Here is a 16,827-nt window from a genome sequence, read left to right on the forward strand (position 1 = left end):
ATTACAGAGTGAAGGATCTCATATTTCAATCCCACATCTAGAGTTTTGGAGAATGAGCTGGGCTTGAGTGTGAGCTATGGACTATTGTTCCATTAATGGGCTACTGTACCCTTTCAGCTCCATACTTTTAACCTATTTTCATAACTTGCTAAACTTATGTTATTTCAAGTAATTCATCTTATTAATGAGTCTTAGGATAGGTCATTTTCCTATTTCTCACCATTGGATAGATAGGGCTAGTCTGAATTAGTCATGGATTAAATTTCAGAACTAAATTAAAATATATCCTTTTCTTTTTTCCTAACGAGAAACCTCTTGAACTTGTTCGGTTTTATGGTTTAGACCCAAGAATAACACGCAGACACACCTAACTTGTGTAATAGATCAGTTGTGGGGAGACTGATATACCACCTCTTTGTAATTCAAGTCTTGGACTGAAACTTAGTGTGTGAGAGCACAGGACCTTGGTGTCTATTGACATATCACGTGCAAAGTGTTATTGGCCAAACATGTAAGTCTCTCTAGCTAGACCGACTAGATTTCTCACTTTTTGTAATTTGTTAAATAACAAAGGCTTAAGGGGAAGAAACCCTAATTGGTAACCAAGTTGGCAAGGGACCTTCACCTATGAAGCTTGTAGTTCTGAGTTCGACTCCTCTTACTCCTTAGGATCATTCACGTGAGAGGTGTTTACTGTTTAGTACCATGAATGTTAAAAGAGAATGGAATGGTGATCATCATGAAGTGGAGGGCATCATCGACACCTACCTTGTATAATCATCATTATCTTGTATAGTCACTTACCTTGTATAGGGTATTCATATAGTCAGCTTACTTTATCACTCCACACAATGAATGGAAATTACAGAAAAAAATACTAAAACAACTTTGTGGGACCTTTGTGTGAAACAAATCAAGAATTCAATACCCTTACATTTTGAGCTTTAAGGGTTTTAGAAAAATAGTCTTTTCTTAAACTTGTATACACCTTAGAGGTATTATCTATAACTCTCTAAATTTAGAATCATCAATTTATTTATTTATTTTGTGAGATTGCTAATGTGATTATTGAAGGCTGCTAGTTAACCATTGAAAAACTACAAAGACTGTTGGTTGGTTATCAGCCAATGAAATTTACTATACACTTAGGAGTGGATGTTGGAAAGTTTGCGGAAATCACTATAAATCTTTGAGCCTCCCTCTTGGGTTTTATACTTTCCACCTTATCTAGTTCTTAAAGTTCTTTTAAGTGTGGTTAAATTTATATTTGTTTTCGCATTAAATTTTTTAGAAGAGTTTGTTCATTGTTAACTCTTTTTTTTTTTTTTTCTTGATTGAAATCAAACAGAGGCAAAAGCATATATAGTTAGATATGTACATCTTGGGCGGCGGTTATGCCACCGTTTGTCCTTCTTTCCTGAGCAACGGTAATGCTACCGTTTGCCAGATTTTCCTGAGCTACATACACAAAATCATAGTTAGATATGTTCATTTTTATCTTTAAACCTTAGAATTAGCTAGAATCACTTGAAAGGTTGAAATCTTTGCTAAGTTGGCCATATCTAATCTATGTGAAGCTGGTGGACACGGTAAGTGACATTTATTTTTTACTTAGGAGTTTTGGTATAGATAGAGGGATTTCTCTCCATAGAGCCTAGGGAACAGGGAGTCATCCAATGAGTGGGGTGACCTAAGGGGTGTTTGGTTCGGTAAATCAAATGGTATATATATCGGATATGAATGTCAATCTTTTGATAGACATTCTTCTGAATTATGTTTCTTTTTGAAAAATCGTTTGGTTGCCTTGAGGTAGGGGTGTCAATCGATCGGTCCGGCTCGGTTTCGGTCCGGGTTGAGTCGGTTTTGGTGTGGGAAAGCTGAAATCGAAATCGAACCAATAAGGAAATTCCAGTTTCGGTTTGGTTTTGGTTTCGGTTTGTCTTCGGTTTCTTAAATTGATTTGTAACCAGGTTGGTTTTGGTTTTTGGTCCAGTTTGGATTCAAATTTCCATACAAATGTATACAAAACTATGCAAATTTTGATTTTTTTAATGAATTTTGGAGTGTTTCGGTTTCTTACCGGTTTGGTTTCAGTTTCGGTCTGGGTTTTGAGCCTGCTTCGGTTTGGTTTCGGGTTCATCCGGTTTCTGGTGTGGTTCGGTTTGGTTTTGGGGTTGCAATACTCCAAACCGAACCGAACCAATAAGGCTTTGGTTTGGTTCGATCCGGTCCGTGTTGTCATCGGTTTGGTCCGGCCGATTTTACCGGTTCGGTTTAGGAATTGACACCCCTACCTTGAGGCTAGTACATGTTTCTCTCGGGTTGAGATATTGGCTTCCGTAGAGAACTTCTTTCCGCTTTCTCCTTTTATATTAGGTGGTAAAAAGGTTGCTCAAATCTTAGTTTAAGTGTTGAGGTAAACTTAGATTTGGAACACATCCTTTGTAATAGGGTCATTCATGGGAAGTAGGGTGCTCACTTATGAGGGTCAATCTAGTACAGCTCCAAAAATTAAGAATTATCATTCTAAAGAATATCATCCCAAAGATTTACCGAACCAAACACCCCCTAAGGACATGTGCTTAGATCCTCCTAACCATGGGATGGTTTCTTGCTCCCTAAGCTCCATGGAGAGGATCCAGATCTTGTGAGTCAACGAGGAGTGGGTTTCAGATTTTGTGGAGATAGGAGAGTGTGAAGACAAGAGAAGTAGAGTGAATAGATGAGTTGGGTGGTGTTGATTGGTTGGGGGTGTTCGGCCAGTTTTGGGGCTTTTGTGAGATTTCTATCTTATGTTGGTGGACAATGTGTTTTTCTTTTGTCATTTAAACCTCTGTGTTTTCAAAGTGCATAGCATTGGACTGGTTGATTCTATGGGGTCTGTTTCGATTCAGATGTTATGATTTGGATTTGAGATGAACATCGATTACCAACTCAATTTCAAAATTTTAAATCTTGTTACAGATTGAGGTCGTTACTTTTCCATGGACAAGACATTGCTAACTGGTCACATGGTCCTCGTATTAGTGTAACTCGTATTAGTGTAAGGTCAACAAGGTTGTGCATAAAAAGACATCATTATAAATGAAACTTTTTCTTACAAAAGGGGTGCTGCCATAATTTATTTATTTTTAATAAAAATTTAAGCCTTTAGAGAAGGTCTGCATCAGCCAATCCAAACTGGTTCTCTGGGCTGATGGATCATGTCAGCAAAATAAGGATATGGCTGCCACAACCTTGAATCCTTGTATGGGTTGAGGGTGTTGCTACTGGTTAATATACATAGACACAGATGTTATCAAAAAACAGGAGAAAGACGCAGAGAAAGGTAGTTCATATATAATTGCATCCATGCCCAAAAACATAGCTTTATTTTCATATATATATATAATATCATCCAAAAAGCTTACAAGGGTGCGGAGTGGGCCCCCAGCAGTCCTGCACGATAGATCTTCTTAATTCTCTTCTTGGTCTTGGCCAGAAGGTCCTACAAGAGAAAGAACAAGGCATACAAAAAATATGGAGTTAGTGGTTATTTTATTAGAAACAAATTAAATTAAAAAAAAAAGAAGAAGAATTTATAGGTCCTTTGACATATGAAATAGGATTTAAAAAAAAAAAAAAAAATATTATGAGTGGGATCTACAGGAGAAAGGAAAAAAGGGTTTGGATTGGGATGCAGAGAATATGGTAATGTGACAGTTCTAAATTTTTTTTTTTTTTTTTTCGACACCTCGAATCTTAAGTTAACTCACTCAATCAATCTTGTTAAGATAATGAATTTTTTTTTTTTTTTTTTTTTTTTTTTTTTAAAGAAAACCAGAGGTAAATTCATTCAATCCAATCCAATCCAATTTTGATAGATATTAGATTGATATCAATCGAGACCAATTCTAATCCTAAACCAAGATTACGAGCATTGACAGTGAAGGAAGCATTGGAAAGTCTTAAACATTAGGCAGAAAGAAGAATAAAGGATGGAGAATTTTTTCTCAACTATTATTATTATTGTTATTGTTTTGAAGATAATAATGAAGTCATTGGGGTCTAAAGTATAATTACCTTGAAAGCACTCTTCATCACTTTATTTTCCTTTTTGAGTCTTCCAACATCAAGAAGTAATTGAGCTGCATAAGCCTATAAACAAGAATAAAATTTAGATTGGTATGACATAAAAAGGAAAAAAGGTCGGGTCAAATCATAAAATGGAGTGGATTAGTTATAGAGATTAAAGAAGATTGTAACAAATAGAGACTTATACATCTTTTCTTGCCCTTGATTGAGCAATGGATCCCTTATTGCGCATCTTACGACGTTGCTTCTCGTTTTCAGCTGCATTGAGGCTCATATCATTGCCTCCTACATATGTCAAAGTGGGTTGCTGAAGGCTAAACATCTGAAACCCCTCCATAAATGTATAAACTTAAATCAAATTCTCATCAAAGATGCAACGAATATATGGAGTTTTTCTGGAAAATAAAACATTAACTTTATAAATTAAAATTAGGTGAAATTTTTTGTAATGGGTCTCATATGTGGAGGCATAGTATACGCCTTAGGTTCAGAGAGCCTCTTCCCTATATAATAATATGGGATGAGTATTATAATAACACCAGCGTACAAATTCTTTTCCACACCCCCTCACATTTTGTGCCATAGATTTCATGCTCTCTCTACACGATAAATATCCTTTGTTTATAAATTATTTTCCACAAGGTTTATTGGTAAGAAATTATACTCTGACGTCTTGGAAAACCTCTCCACTTATATCTCTACATGGCATGTGAAATGGTAAAAAGAGAGAGACCAAAAGAGGGGCTTGATTAAGTTTGGACGCTAAGGAACTGTTTGATAACGTTTTTGTCGTTTATGTTTTAAAAAACGACAGAAACATAAATTTCAGTTTTTAGAAACATAAACGGAATTGAAAGTGTTTGATAAATCATGTTTTTTTTAAGTCGATAGTAACCAGCGAAAGAATGGCCACAAGTCGTTTCCAGAAATGGCGAAACAAGTTCTACTTGTTTCGCCTGGGTCGTTTCTTGAACCATAAATCGGTAGAAATTTCAATTTCTATTTCTGAAAACAAGTGAAACGAAACAGTCTTATCAAAAGTTTTTTTTTTTTCGTTTCTGCTATTTTTGGATACAGAAACGCGTTTCTTGAAACATTATCAAACGGGCCCTAACATGTCAGATGCATAAAGAAACTAAGGAAGATTAAGGATTCTATTGGTAAATGGGCCATATGCTCTAAAAAGTACTTTTAGTCAAGATATATAGAAGTCCTTATTTTCTTTAACTCAAAAAAAAAAAAAAAAAACCCTTATTTTAGACATCAAATTCTTCTAAGCACTCAAAGCATACAGAACAAGGTCACAAGTATTGGTATTGGAGACCGTATTAATCTTTCACTATACAATACATATGTATTGCGCTGTATTGGTCCAAGATCCAATAATTAAAAAAAGAAAGAAAAAGGGCTATATATCTATCGATACCACCGATCAGTATCATAACACGATCGATGATATGATATGATACCAATACCTTGATCCATGATAGGAGTAAATCTTTCTTAATTTCATGCTGGAAAAAAAAAAATCACCAAAAACAACATTGAGACTATATATGACAGTCTGGAAACATAAAGTTTCAAAGAAGTAATAATAGAAAATTTTTCCCAGTTTTTTTTTTTTTTTACAAAAATGAAAATATCATGAACACAAATTAAGAGAAAAGAACAAAGTATCAAGATCTTCAATCAGCCTAACCCGGCCTAAGCTTATGAAAACACTCACCAACAACTAAAGCTCAATAAAAAAATAAAGAGAAATATCAAGAGATTAAAAGTCTAAGGTTACCTCAAAAGCTTCACTGGTTGCTTCCTATTCTTCGTTTTCTTATCAAAAAATGTGAAGCCTGGCCTAAATATTTATATTAGGGAGCTAATTCCTTGAGATTGGTCTTTTTGTTACTTCCAAACGACCACATTACACTTCTACCAAAAAAAAAAAACAACCACATTACACGTGGAAATTTACCTCTTTTGAGTTCTTATCATGTTTGCTTGTGAGGCCAAGCCATATAATTTAATGGTTTTAAGTTAAGTTCTTCATTTAGTGGTGTATCTATTATCTTTCCATTTAAAGATTTGCGAGTTTAATCGCATTTATGATATTCTTTGTCATTAGTCATTTTCTGTATTGGAAAGGACCTGGATGAAAAAAAAAAAAAAAAACTCTATGTTTATTAATTATATTAATTTTTCTATTAATAAATGATTATAACGTAGTCCGACTCTCTAGGGTGGAGAGGAAACAACCCTACCAACCAATATTGTTTGAATGAAGGGATGACTCTTTAAACTTGAACCTTCAGTTTCATGCTTTCAGGTAGGGATATAAACGGATAATCAAAAATTCAAATTTGGTAATCATCTATATCCGTTTAGGGGTATCCATATCTGATCAAAGGGTATTTAGATTCAAATTTGAATTACTTGAAAATTAATTATCCGATTCAATTGCATATTTTCCTCATGTTCTAGAGAATGAGGAAAAGAATCAAGGCAACTTAGAAAGATGGACTGAGAGCAAATTGTATTCATTTTTGGGAGGGAAGGTCTAGAATACACAAGTTAGAGATGTAAACAGATGGTCAAAACACATGTCCAATCAAGAAATATTCATATCCAACTATGTCTGATCCATTTATACCCCTGCTTGCAAGGTGAACACTTATCAATATACCAAGTTTACCACATTTTTCCCAAAAAAAAAGAAAAGTTTATCCACACTTTTTCTAAAAAAGATTGGATATACTATAGGGAAAAAGTTGAGCACACTAATGTTGGTGTACGATGTCTTGTATTTTGTCACAGTTTAATCCATGGAGTATTGATGCAGAGGTGTAGGGGGATGCAGCCCCCACTGGAATTTTTTATTTGAGGGCAGTTGTGTATTTTCTGGATTAAGATATTTCATTATATATATTTGTAGCGAGGGTTTTCTCTCTGTAATGCAAATAATACTGAGAGGTGTGAGGACAAACGTTATAACTCTATTTTCCATTGATAGTGAAACAGAATCTCATCTCACTGAGGACGTAAACAATCTTGCCGGATCTCGTAAATCTGTGTGCATTGTTTGTTTTTGTTTTTTCATTATCTTCTGCATCGTTTTAGGGTTGCGTTTCTACAACTAACAGGTTGGTTACCTAGGATTCAAGTATACTCACGTTGATTGATCGTTGGATTAGATTGTTTAGACCTATGTCATTGATGAATTATACTACTATACGGATATCCAACCTAAATAATATGATTTAACCAAAAATATCTGACATGTCAGCTATTTTCTCTCTCCCCGTACTCACGCAAGAATCTAAAATTTTCTCTCTGCTACTTGTAATCCTCCTATGAAAATTACAGACTCCATAAACCTCACCACTGTGGTGGTGTTAGTTGTTATTGCTTATGCTGCCTCGTCGGCTACATCTTCATTTTTATCACTCTACTCGACATTGTTGCCATTGTCTACTACTTTATTGTCGGCGCGAAAACCCCAAGCCATTCAATCAATAATCTCATGGGTCGGATGAAGCTCAACATTGATGGTTGTTTGTTAGGTAATCCAAGAAGAGCTAGTGCTGGGGAGTTGGCAGTGACAATATTTGTCAGGTGATCTCTTCTTTCAAATCTTTCCTTGGGGGTAACCACGATTTTTGAAGCAAAGTTTTGTGCTTTGATATTGCAATTGGAGAAGGCTAGAGATCTACAATGCTTAAAATTATGGATTGATTATGACTCAATGGTGGTGATGTCAATGCTTTTTAACGGAGTGGCTCCTTGGTTCGTTTGGCAATGGTGATCTGCTCTTCTTAGTTACCTTTGTAATATTGAATGACAAACATTCCACTACCATTAGACGAGAAGCTAATCCGGTAGCAGATTTTCTTGCAAAGTCTGCAGCTAAGCAAAATCATCTACCCCTTTGTCGGTGTGCCCTCTGTTGTCAAAGAGGATCTCAAAGACAATGCACTTCGTAGAACTAGATTTCGTGGTGTGCTAGATTGTGCTTTACCTTTCATAGTTCTCTAGTTGTCTTCCCCGCTAAAGGCCATGCCGAAGATAAGTGTTGTGAGACTTGTGACTAGAGCTTCTGCGTCAATTGATTCTGGATTTGGGTTTTCCAACTTGTGAGATTTTCTTTTCTTCCTATTAATATACATGACCATTTAGCCAAAAAAAAAAAAAAGACCCGAATGATAACATCCCAAACTCTCTCCCCTGAAGTCGATGTCACTCTTAGTTAATAACTCTAACAGAGGCCAGACGACTTCCCGGAATGTATTGGAAAATAAAATCCTTTGGTTGGCCACGTGATAAGTTATGTATCACTATCTACAATATAGCTCATAATGTGTTGAGCTTTGTTAATGACCTCTGGCACATTTACATTTGTGCAGCCTCCAACAAAAGGGAGGGTCATAACGTACGCAACCTTACAATATCAAACAGTTCCCATTTACATGAAACATCCACAGAATCCAATGGTTTCAAGAATCCACATGATTAGACTACAACTATGAGCACTTAGGTAAAATAAGGGTTAAGGCAATCATCAAGGTAACAGGCACTACTGCAATGTGCAACTGGTAGGAGGGAGGGGGGGGGGGGGGGGGGGAGAAAAAGAAAAAAGCTTCAACTGTAATTTTACCTCAATTTCTATAAAATAAACAATGTTGGACCATAATACAAATATCTGAATAGGACTACCAAGAAGCTTTAAGGTTTGGGTAGGTTATTGAGGTTTAGGATAGTGACCAGGGGCAAGCTAGCAAGCTAGGCTGGTTTCGGCTATAGCCAATGAAGTACGCTAGTCCACCAGATCTGGAGCCCTTGCTGATCCCAACCAGTTTAATATACGATCTGACTTAGCTGCAGGTGTCGGGTCAACTGTCAAGGATCGCCACTTCTATTTGAAACCCACCTATTACATCTCAACTCTTAACATTCCCACAGGATTTCAAAACATTGATATCAATTCAACATCCAACTTTCACAAACTGTATTTCATAGGATTAAAAATTTCAAATACGAAACATAAGGGAAAAGGATAAGAATACCTGGTATCATGATCTATCAACAATGTCTGAGAAATGTACATTAGTTCTGATGTGTGCTGCGGTTAAGCAACCCTTGGAAAGACAAGTAAAGATCTTTGTTATCTGTTCCAAATATCTCTTCTGCTTTCTTTAAGGTTTCCTGGATGGTAAAAGTAAACATTCCTTTGTCCAGTCAATGTCCAAAAGTGGTTAATGCAACTGAGAAAAAAAAAAATTCAGGTGAAGAAAAAGGGACTTGCTAATGGGTGAGTCAAAAGTCTGAATACCTCTCGTGATTGTTTATGAGCATTAAGCTCCTTAATGTTGGCTAGAAATGCTCTGAATTGTTCATATGAAAGGCGACTCCTGAATGGATTCAAATACCCAAAAACAATCTTAAGATATGCAACTATCATTTCCTTTTGATGTTACTAATCAGAGAACCGAATATATGAAACTGACCTGGCTTGCCGGAAGAACTCCTTGCCATCAATTCGAGTAGTTCGTGCTGAAGTGTTACAAACCGAATAAAAAATAAGTAATTAATAAAGATATAGAAAAGTCCAAACAAATGTGAGTGCACACAGGTAACACACAGTAAAGGTAGAATAGCATGGCATAATACATTAGCAACACTAGCATGCATGCCGTTGGTTATTGACCATATTAACAGAGAGCATCCAATTAATGAGACACATTTTGGGTGGGCTACATGGGTGATCTTGTGGCGCAACGGTTAAAGTTGCACTATTGCAACATGTTGGTGACATGTTCAAAACTTGGAAACAGCCTCTCCTGCAAAGCAGGGGGTAAGGCTGCATACATTTGCCCCTCCCAGACCTTGCACTAGCGGGAGCTTCGTGCAATGGTTTATATATATATATATATATATATAAAATTCTGGGTGGGCTCTGTCCTCAAAACAGACCACATAGATGACTCAATTATATGGGGCCAGCTGATGCTTCTTGAAATACCACAGATATTTTGTAAACCATTCAAACGAAATCAAATGATCAGAAGTCCAGATCATTACAAGCATCATGACCACAGAGTTTGGCTATGACCCCTCCAGTGGGCAAATGAACATTTAGGACTGGAAACATTAATAAGCATCCATACCAAAGGAACCAAAGAGCTTTGCATCAGCATTTTTCACGACAATTAAATGTTGCATTTTCCCTATCCTACAATGCAGAAAGTTGCAATTGTACTTGTACCTATAGTAGCTTTTGAAATGCAATGATGACAGCAACAGTATGTGGTCACAAGCATTATAAGAAATAAAGAAGTTGTAAGAAACCTGGCAATGGGCATCCATTTGGAGGAGAGCTTGCTGCGGAGGACTGCTGGCTTGATGGGTACCATGATGAAAATGTAGATCGTCTTTCCAGGTGGGATTTTGTGGGTGATGTGGTACCAGATGTCATATTTGGAGATCCAGTAGCCGAGTATCCTCCCGGAGAGCAACCTGAGGAGATCATTATTGGTGTTCCAGTAGGAGTAAGGCGTGGGGTGATGTATGGACTCAAAGAGTATTTATTCCCAGCATATCTGATGGCTGTAAACCAGTAGTCAGCTCGAGAGACATCATAAATAAGCAAGTTCGCAACAAAAACATTATTCAACTAACTTTAAGTTCATCAGCATACCATCTTCATTCAGTTTCCCCATTTCTGTAGAACCACTAACATGTGGTGCCAAGTACCCAATTGTTCTTCCATCATCTGAGGCAGAAGATGCATCAAGTAATCTATGTATGCAGACCCACAGATATAATGACATTTTTTTCTTAAAAATTGCACTAAATAAGAGCTTCATCATGTAAACATACCCTTCAAGGAATAAGTATTAGCAACTGACTGGTCACAGGTTCCTATATCAACAGCTTCAGCTTGCTGCAAAAATAAAACAAAAGAGAACTCAACTTTTGATCTAGTAATCAAAAATGCATGCAACCCCACATGCACCCACACATGTGCACAAACACAAGCAGATCAGAATTTAGAAGTGACAAACTAATTCAGTAATATTACAGATGAACTGTCCTCACTGAGTGATCGGATCAGTTGCCGCTTGAACGTCTCCAACTGCCAGAACAACAAGGATTTAGTCTGTGTTCTTAAGAAAAATGAGAACCAAAATTAATGTCTTTGCTTTTAAATTGCATTTGCTAGAAATGATCAGGAATTAGCAATCTAAAGAAAGAAATGACATTAAAGATTAAAATACATTAATAATTAAATAACTAACCCCTGTTTAAAAAAATATGCTTAATGTCTAAACTAATAACATTTTATCATGTTGCCTTATTAAAAGAAAGAAAGAATAAAAAAGCAGCAGTTCAATCAAATCAGTTCACGAAACTCTAGGAGTTCAACCAGGAAATCCAAGGAAAATGAATCCAACACATCAAAACACCAGCCAATTAGGCCAGAACCTAGAAAGGTCTGTGTGCCTGCATAGCTTGCACGAATTTTCTGTTTGTGCTTAGCCTACTGATCCACAAAGTTCAGAGTTGGAGTTGCAACACAACACCCTGTGGGATCTGTGTTTGGAGATCTCTTATTGGCAACTTCAGATCCAAGGAACTTCAGATGCTTTTGTCCAATGCAGCCCACCTTTCAATGCTCTAACATCCATCCCAGTACTGGGCTGTTCTGATGGCTAGTTTGATGGTTACGGTGAGGTACTATTTTGTGGTGTTTACTTTCTAATTCTGAACTGGTGTAATTTTCGCAGCATCCAACCATTAGTTTGGGCTGAGATTTTGAAAGTGTTACTCATCCCCACTAGATCTATCTTCTATTGGAACATCAACCCCATCAGGTGTTGAGTTACTAAATCTGTTAATGTTGACTTTGTCGAGGGTTTAATAGGTCATATATCCTGATAGTTACTTGCTTTAAGGTTGACTGTCAATTTCTGCTGCTGGTATTCTTGCTGTAACCTGCTGGTATTGTCAATATAGTGCTCCTTCTGTAGAGTTGGTTCTTAGTTGATGTGATTCAGCATTAAGGCTACTACATCATTCTCCCTCTAATCATAACTTGCTTGCTAGTCAACCACTAATGTTTTTCTTCTACTTACATTGATGTTGAATCTCCAACTTAGGATTAAAAATAGAAATAAATAAATAAAACTCTTAGCAATTTATGCTTAGTAAGTGGCATTCTCATAAGTTAAATACTAATGTTCCTCCTTAATCAGCTACCTTTCAAACCATTCTCATCGTAACCATCAATGTTTTCATGATCCACAAGGCACTAACTATACAATAGTAGTATCACTGAGCCCATGTTGCATGGTACATGTACTTATAAGTTAAAAGTGGCTATAAATTAGCAAGTCTCATAGAGGTTACCATATTCATGATCAGAGATTGTTACACTTCTTTCCTGGATTTTTTTTCCCACCAAGGAAACTCCAATTGAATAAACAAATACAGAACCGAATGTAAACTTAATCTGAATCATTAGCAAGGAGGTGTGAGTTTCCATTAATGTAGCAACTATAGCTTGTTCAGGAATTGAAAAGCAGATAATCAATACGCCCGATTATTATTTCTTAGAATTTCACCCTTAGCATTCCACGATAGGGTGACATATATGGTACTTTATTAATGCTTATATATTTTATATGACCTGCACTCAGAATAAATCGGTCTGAAGACTTTAAACAGTTGTGGCAGCTATACCATAGAATTGAGAAACATGGAAGAAGCTCAACAGTCAACACCACGAATTATGGTACATGTTTTACATAAAAGATTGTAAAAATACTCAAATCAAATTATCCATATTACCCCACTGTGGGTGTTACAAGTAGTATTCCAGCTTTGTTAGAGCGTAGGGAATACCACAAAGCCCAAGTATGCAGTACAAGCACCTTGACAAGCTTCTGAAAGTTCAAATACAAGTACTTACAAGCATAATATTATAGATGAAGTGGATATATGAGCTATATTGACTTGGATAGAAGTAGTTAGAAAAGATAAGAATAACCTATGCTTCACAACTAACATGACCTTAAATAGAGTTAAACCCCATTTTGTTGTATATATATATATATATATATATATATAGGGAAAAGGAAGAATTAAATGAGCAATTGATAAGGAAGAATTAAAAAACCTATCGCTATATGAAGATCACTGCTTCCAAAAAACCCTAAAAAAAAAAATCCAACCTTGGACAAATCCCGGTTCATTTTCCTCGCGGTCATAGCTAGAGAATCTCGCTCCTTCGCTAGCTTAACCTGTAAACAGATAACAAACAATCAATCTTTATCAATTCAATTTCTCACTTCGCAACAAACAATGACCATATCACACCCAAAAAATTAAAAATTAAAAATTAAAAATTAAAAATTTAAATATGGAGAAATTATGGATTCAAGTTCTCACTTCGTTAAAACCAATGACCAAATTTCAAGAAAACAAAACCCTTACATTCCCATCCAAGACAATCCTCAAGCGCTCATCAGTCTCCCGAAATGCCTCCTCCAGCCTTAAAACCTTCTCTTCAAGCTCGACAATCAACCGATCCTTCTCCAGAATCTTCTGCCTCAACCTACCAGATTCCGTCTCCAGATTCGACACCCGAGACGCAATCGCCATGGACGTAATCTTCCTAGCCAAATCGAGTTGATCATATGGATCCGTTGGAATCACAGATAAGATCTCGTCAGGTATAAGGAAATCTGTGCTGCTTCCGCTACCGCTATCACTGCTCGTCTGGGTCATCTTCTCCCCCTTCTTCGCTTAGAAAGGAAAGAAAATAGGGAAAAAAGGAACTCAACAAATCCCAGAAGCACGATTGACTTTAGGAAGAAACTTTAAAACCAGATAAGCGAAAGATTAAGAGAAGAATCAAAAAATAGAGAAGAGCCGCAACAGAGGGTGATCGAATCTGACGACTTCACAGTTCAGACAAAACAAGTAAAAAAGTCGAAATAAACTCTCTCTCTCTCTCTCTCTCTCTCTCTCTCTCTCTCTCTATTATTTTTAGGTCACGTGTGAAAATTTTGAACGACTTTCCCTCCAAGTAGGAAAGTGAAGGTGTGTGGGGGCCCAACAGGCAAAACTAAATGGTTCTGATTGTGGGCTATGGTCCTATGGCTCACTTGAGTCTAGTGGCTGGAGCCCAAGACCCAAGTGAATTAAGCTTTGGTCTTGGACTGGCCTTATGGGTAATTATACTACACAAGTATGGGCCCTAATATTAATATCTATTTTTTTTAAGGGTTTAAAGAATTCTGAAAATGGTAGAATTTAGGGATGTCAAAAGTTGGCCTGCACCAGCAAGCTCGAAAATAGATCAATTAATTTGATCCCCGATTATGGATCAATAATATACCTAACCTACGAGGCCCGATTAACTAAACACCGTGCACGTCTTAAATGGTTGGAGAATGATTAGGCCAAATGAAAAACAATCGATCTCATTTAAGTTTCATCATGTGGGGTTACGTCATAGGTTGAACTATGTTGAAAATGAGTTGGGTCTAGTATTGGTCAAATCCACCCACCCCACCTTTCCATCACTAAGGAGAATACTAATTCTCCCATTTATTGTTATTTGACAATTTGATTAGGACTCAAATTTTGTCTAATTTTTCCACATCAACATAAAGGAGTGATTTATCATTATTGATGAATCACCCAAGAGAAAAGATATGATTTAGGGTCAGCTATCTCACAAAATCTCGAATCGCATTGTGTCGTGTGAGTTCATTTTTTATTATCTTTATTTATTATTGGGAAAAAGATCCCCATTAGGCAACGTATTATCTACGCCCAGGCATAAGTGAAGGAAAAATAATCGCCCTACCCCTGTTGATATTCTTGCGTGTACTATCATTGACTCATGCATTGGTGCAGTGTCGGATAGTGATTCCCCACTCTGTATTGAGAAAAATTATAAATTGGCCTCTCTCTCTCTCTCTCTCCCCGCGTCAATCTGTCTTGAATATTTAAAAACCAATTCCTGGCGAATACACAGTGGGCTGATGGGGTTTTCTGGTTCAATCCCTTTGATTCAGGGTTTGGCTCATGTTGATTAAAATCCGGTTCCAATTCACTTTTGAGCCTTCCATACCCAGAACCGGGTTCCTAATATGGGTTGAACACGATGTGGTGAACCAATCAAAGCTGTTACGGACATGGATGATTCTCTATTATAATAATAGTCCAGGATCAATTAGGCATTATCTCGGCCGGGTTTATGGCATTAAAAACCTTCGATTATTCAACCATACTTAAATCAATAAATTAGCTTGAACAGATAATCCTAGTCAAACAATTCTGGGAATAGCAATTTGCTGGTCTCCCAGCCTGCTGATTATATTACTATTTTCTCTTATGGTGCCTAGAATAATGTAAGGTTGGAAATAGAGGGTTGGTTATCTGAAGCAACATGTGTGGTTTTATCGGTGTATTTTGCAAAGTATGTACAGGATTTTTTTGTTATGGCTATAGAAGCAGAAGCGATATGTGACGGGCAATGGTAATTTTTTACCACCATGAAAAATATTGGTTTAGTGGTGGTCAAATTTTAGCGCTACTGCAGAACCTACATTTATATATTTTTGTGACAATAAAAAATGTCCACCTCGGTCATTGTTATTGCTGAAATCCTCTATGAGTTAAGCCTGCACAAACACAGAAGGCATAGGCCCGGAGGTATCTCCGGGATTAGTCCTCTTATGCCTAAGTTAGTGATCGGTAGAACAGTGTATTCACAGGAGTAATGGTGGGTGTCGACGTACCTCCCCTGGGTCCCTTTTCGGTTTCCTCTTATAGGGTTGCTGGGCCTAGGGTTTCGGAAACCTCATTCGGGAATCTTCTCCTCACGTGGTTTGGACCCTTGCCCTCTCGGAAACCTTCCCTTCACGTGGTTTGGAGCCTTGCGGCCTCTATCGGACAGGTGACACATGTCCCTTCCTCGGTTGCCACATGTCCTCGCTTTATTTGGTGACAAATCCTGTCGTATCAATCATAATTTTATTAACACTAAAGATCCAATTAACTCCGTTACGCATACAATGGCAGTTTAATTTATGTCTGCTTCTATAAATGGATTTTGGCGGCGGTAATTTTGATCGTTACTAATAAAAGTCTATTTATTTAATTTAACATTACCGATTTAAATGCTTTATTAGACTATTAGGAACGATAATGTGTCACCGCCGTTAAAGTCTATTTATTGAATTAAAAACATAATACTTTTCTTTCATTTCCCTCCCCTCCACTCCCCCTCCAATAACCAAACAACATAGAATTTTTATATTTTGTGAAATACTTCTCACATTTTTTACTTTTTCATTTTTATCCATAAAACAAACTGGGCCTAAAAAAACTATTTACATTAAAACAATTTTATAAAGAAACGATGACTACAATAATGTAGTCTCTCACTGTCGATAAAGGGGAAGGGAAGGGGAAAAACACAAGAAGTGGAAATGTTTCAAGAGATGTGTAGAACTCCATGGGGAGAAGAAAAAGGAAAAAGAGAGACAAAGTTGACGTGACCCATGTTGTTCTCTTTTATATAGTCATCCTCCATAGGGAAAGGGAAAAAATGAAAACAAATATTTTATTATCAAAAAAAAAATTAGGGCATGATTTCAATCTAAGCATACTTGGAATTGTATGTTAAGGATTATTAGGTGGTCTTGATGAGTTTGTTTAATAAGAAATAATTAAAGTTGATCAAATACT

At 36.7% G+C, this 16,827-nt stretch overlaps 1 protein-coding gene and 1 long non-coding RNA gene across 4 annotated transcripts; both read right to left on the minus strand.

The window, feature by feature from the left end:
- Positions 1 to 4,061: 4,061 nt before the first annotated feature.
- On the minus strand, positions 4,062 to 5,958 carry LOC122076155. The gene is made up of 3 exons (XR_006139451.1): positions 5,864 to 5,958; positions 4,262 to 4,396; positions 4,062 to 4,137 (listed from the first exon to the last, which is right to left on the minus strand). It is a non-coding gene; the product is annotated as an uncharacterized LOC122076155 (long non-coding RNA).
- Positions 5,959 to 8,702: 2,744 nt separating this feature from the next.
- Positions 8,703 to 14,058, minus strand: LOC122075694 (uncharacterized protein At4g15545-like). 3 transcript variants are annotated; one of them, XM_042640830.1, is made up of 10 exons: positions 13,558 to 14,058; positions 13,296 to 13,364; positions 11,144 to 11,197; positions 10,942 to 11,005; positions 10,760 to 10,834; positions 10,411 to 10,578; positions 9,570 to 9,615; positions 9,395 to 9,473; positions 9,129 to 9,267; positions 8,703 to 9,008 (listed from the first exon to the last, which is right to left on the minus strand). In XM_042640830.1, the coding sequence occupies exons 1-9, from the start codon at positions 13,849 to 13,851 to the stop codon at positions 9,169 to 9,171; spliced, it is 948 nt and encodes a 315-aa protein (XP_042496764.1). In that variant the 5' UTR covers positions 13,852 to 14,058; the 3' UTR covers positions 8,703 to 9,008; positions 9,129 to 9,168. The 3 variants fall into 3 exon arrangements, with proteins under 3 accessions (XP_042496764.1, XP_042496763.1, XP_042496762.1); XM_042640829.1 differs by having other exon boundaries at positions 8,703 to 8,992; positions 10,411 to 10,668; positions 13,558 to 14,054; XM_042640828.1 differs by having other exon boundaries at positions 10,411 to 10,668; positions 13,558 to 14,054.
- Between the last annotated feature and the right edge of the window lie 2,769 nt (positions 14,059 to 16,827).

The sequence above is a fragment of the Macadamia integrifolia genome, chromosome 4, assembly GCF_013358625.1.
Source record: "Macadamia integrifolia cultivar HAES 741 chromosome 4, SCU_Mint_v3, whole genome shotgun sequence".
NCBI classification, from domain to species: Eukaryota; Viridiplantae; Streptophyta; class Magnoliopsida; order Proteales; family Proteaceae; genus Macadamia; species Macadamia integrifolia.

What these genes read in the sequence shown, in the direction of transcription:
- LOC122075694 (XM_042640829.1), bottom strand. Translation starts at nt 13,851, where the DNA reads ATGACCCAGACGAGCAGTGATAGCGGTAGCGGAAGCAGCACAGATTTC. An exon ending in GGATTGTCTTGGATGGGAAT is followed by an intron (nt 13,365 to 13,557) that starts GTAAGGGTTTTG and finishes ATCTGTTTACAG; the next exon opens with GTTAAGCTAGCGAAGGAGCG. An exon ending in CTCATAAACAATCACGAGAG is followed by an intron (nt 9,268 to 9,394) that starts GTATTCAGACTT and finishes TTTACCATCCAG; the next exon opens with GAAACCTTAAAGAAAGCAGA.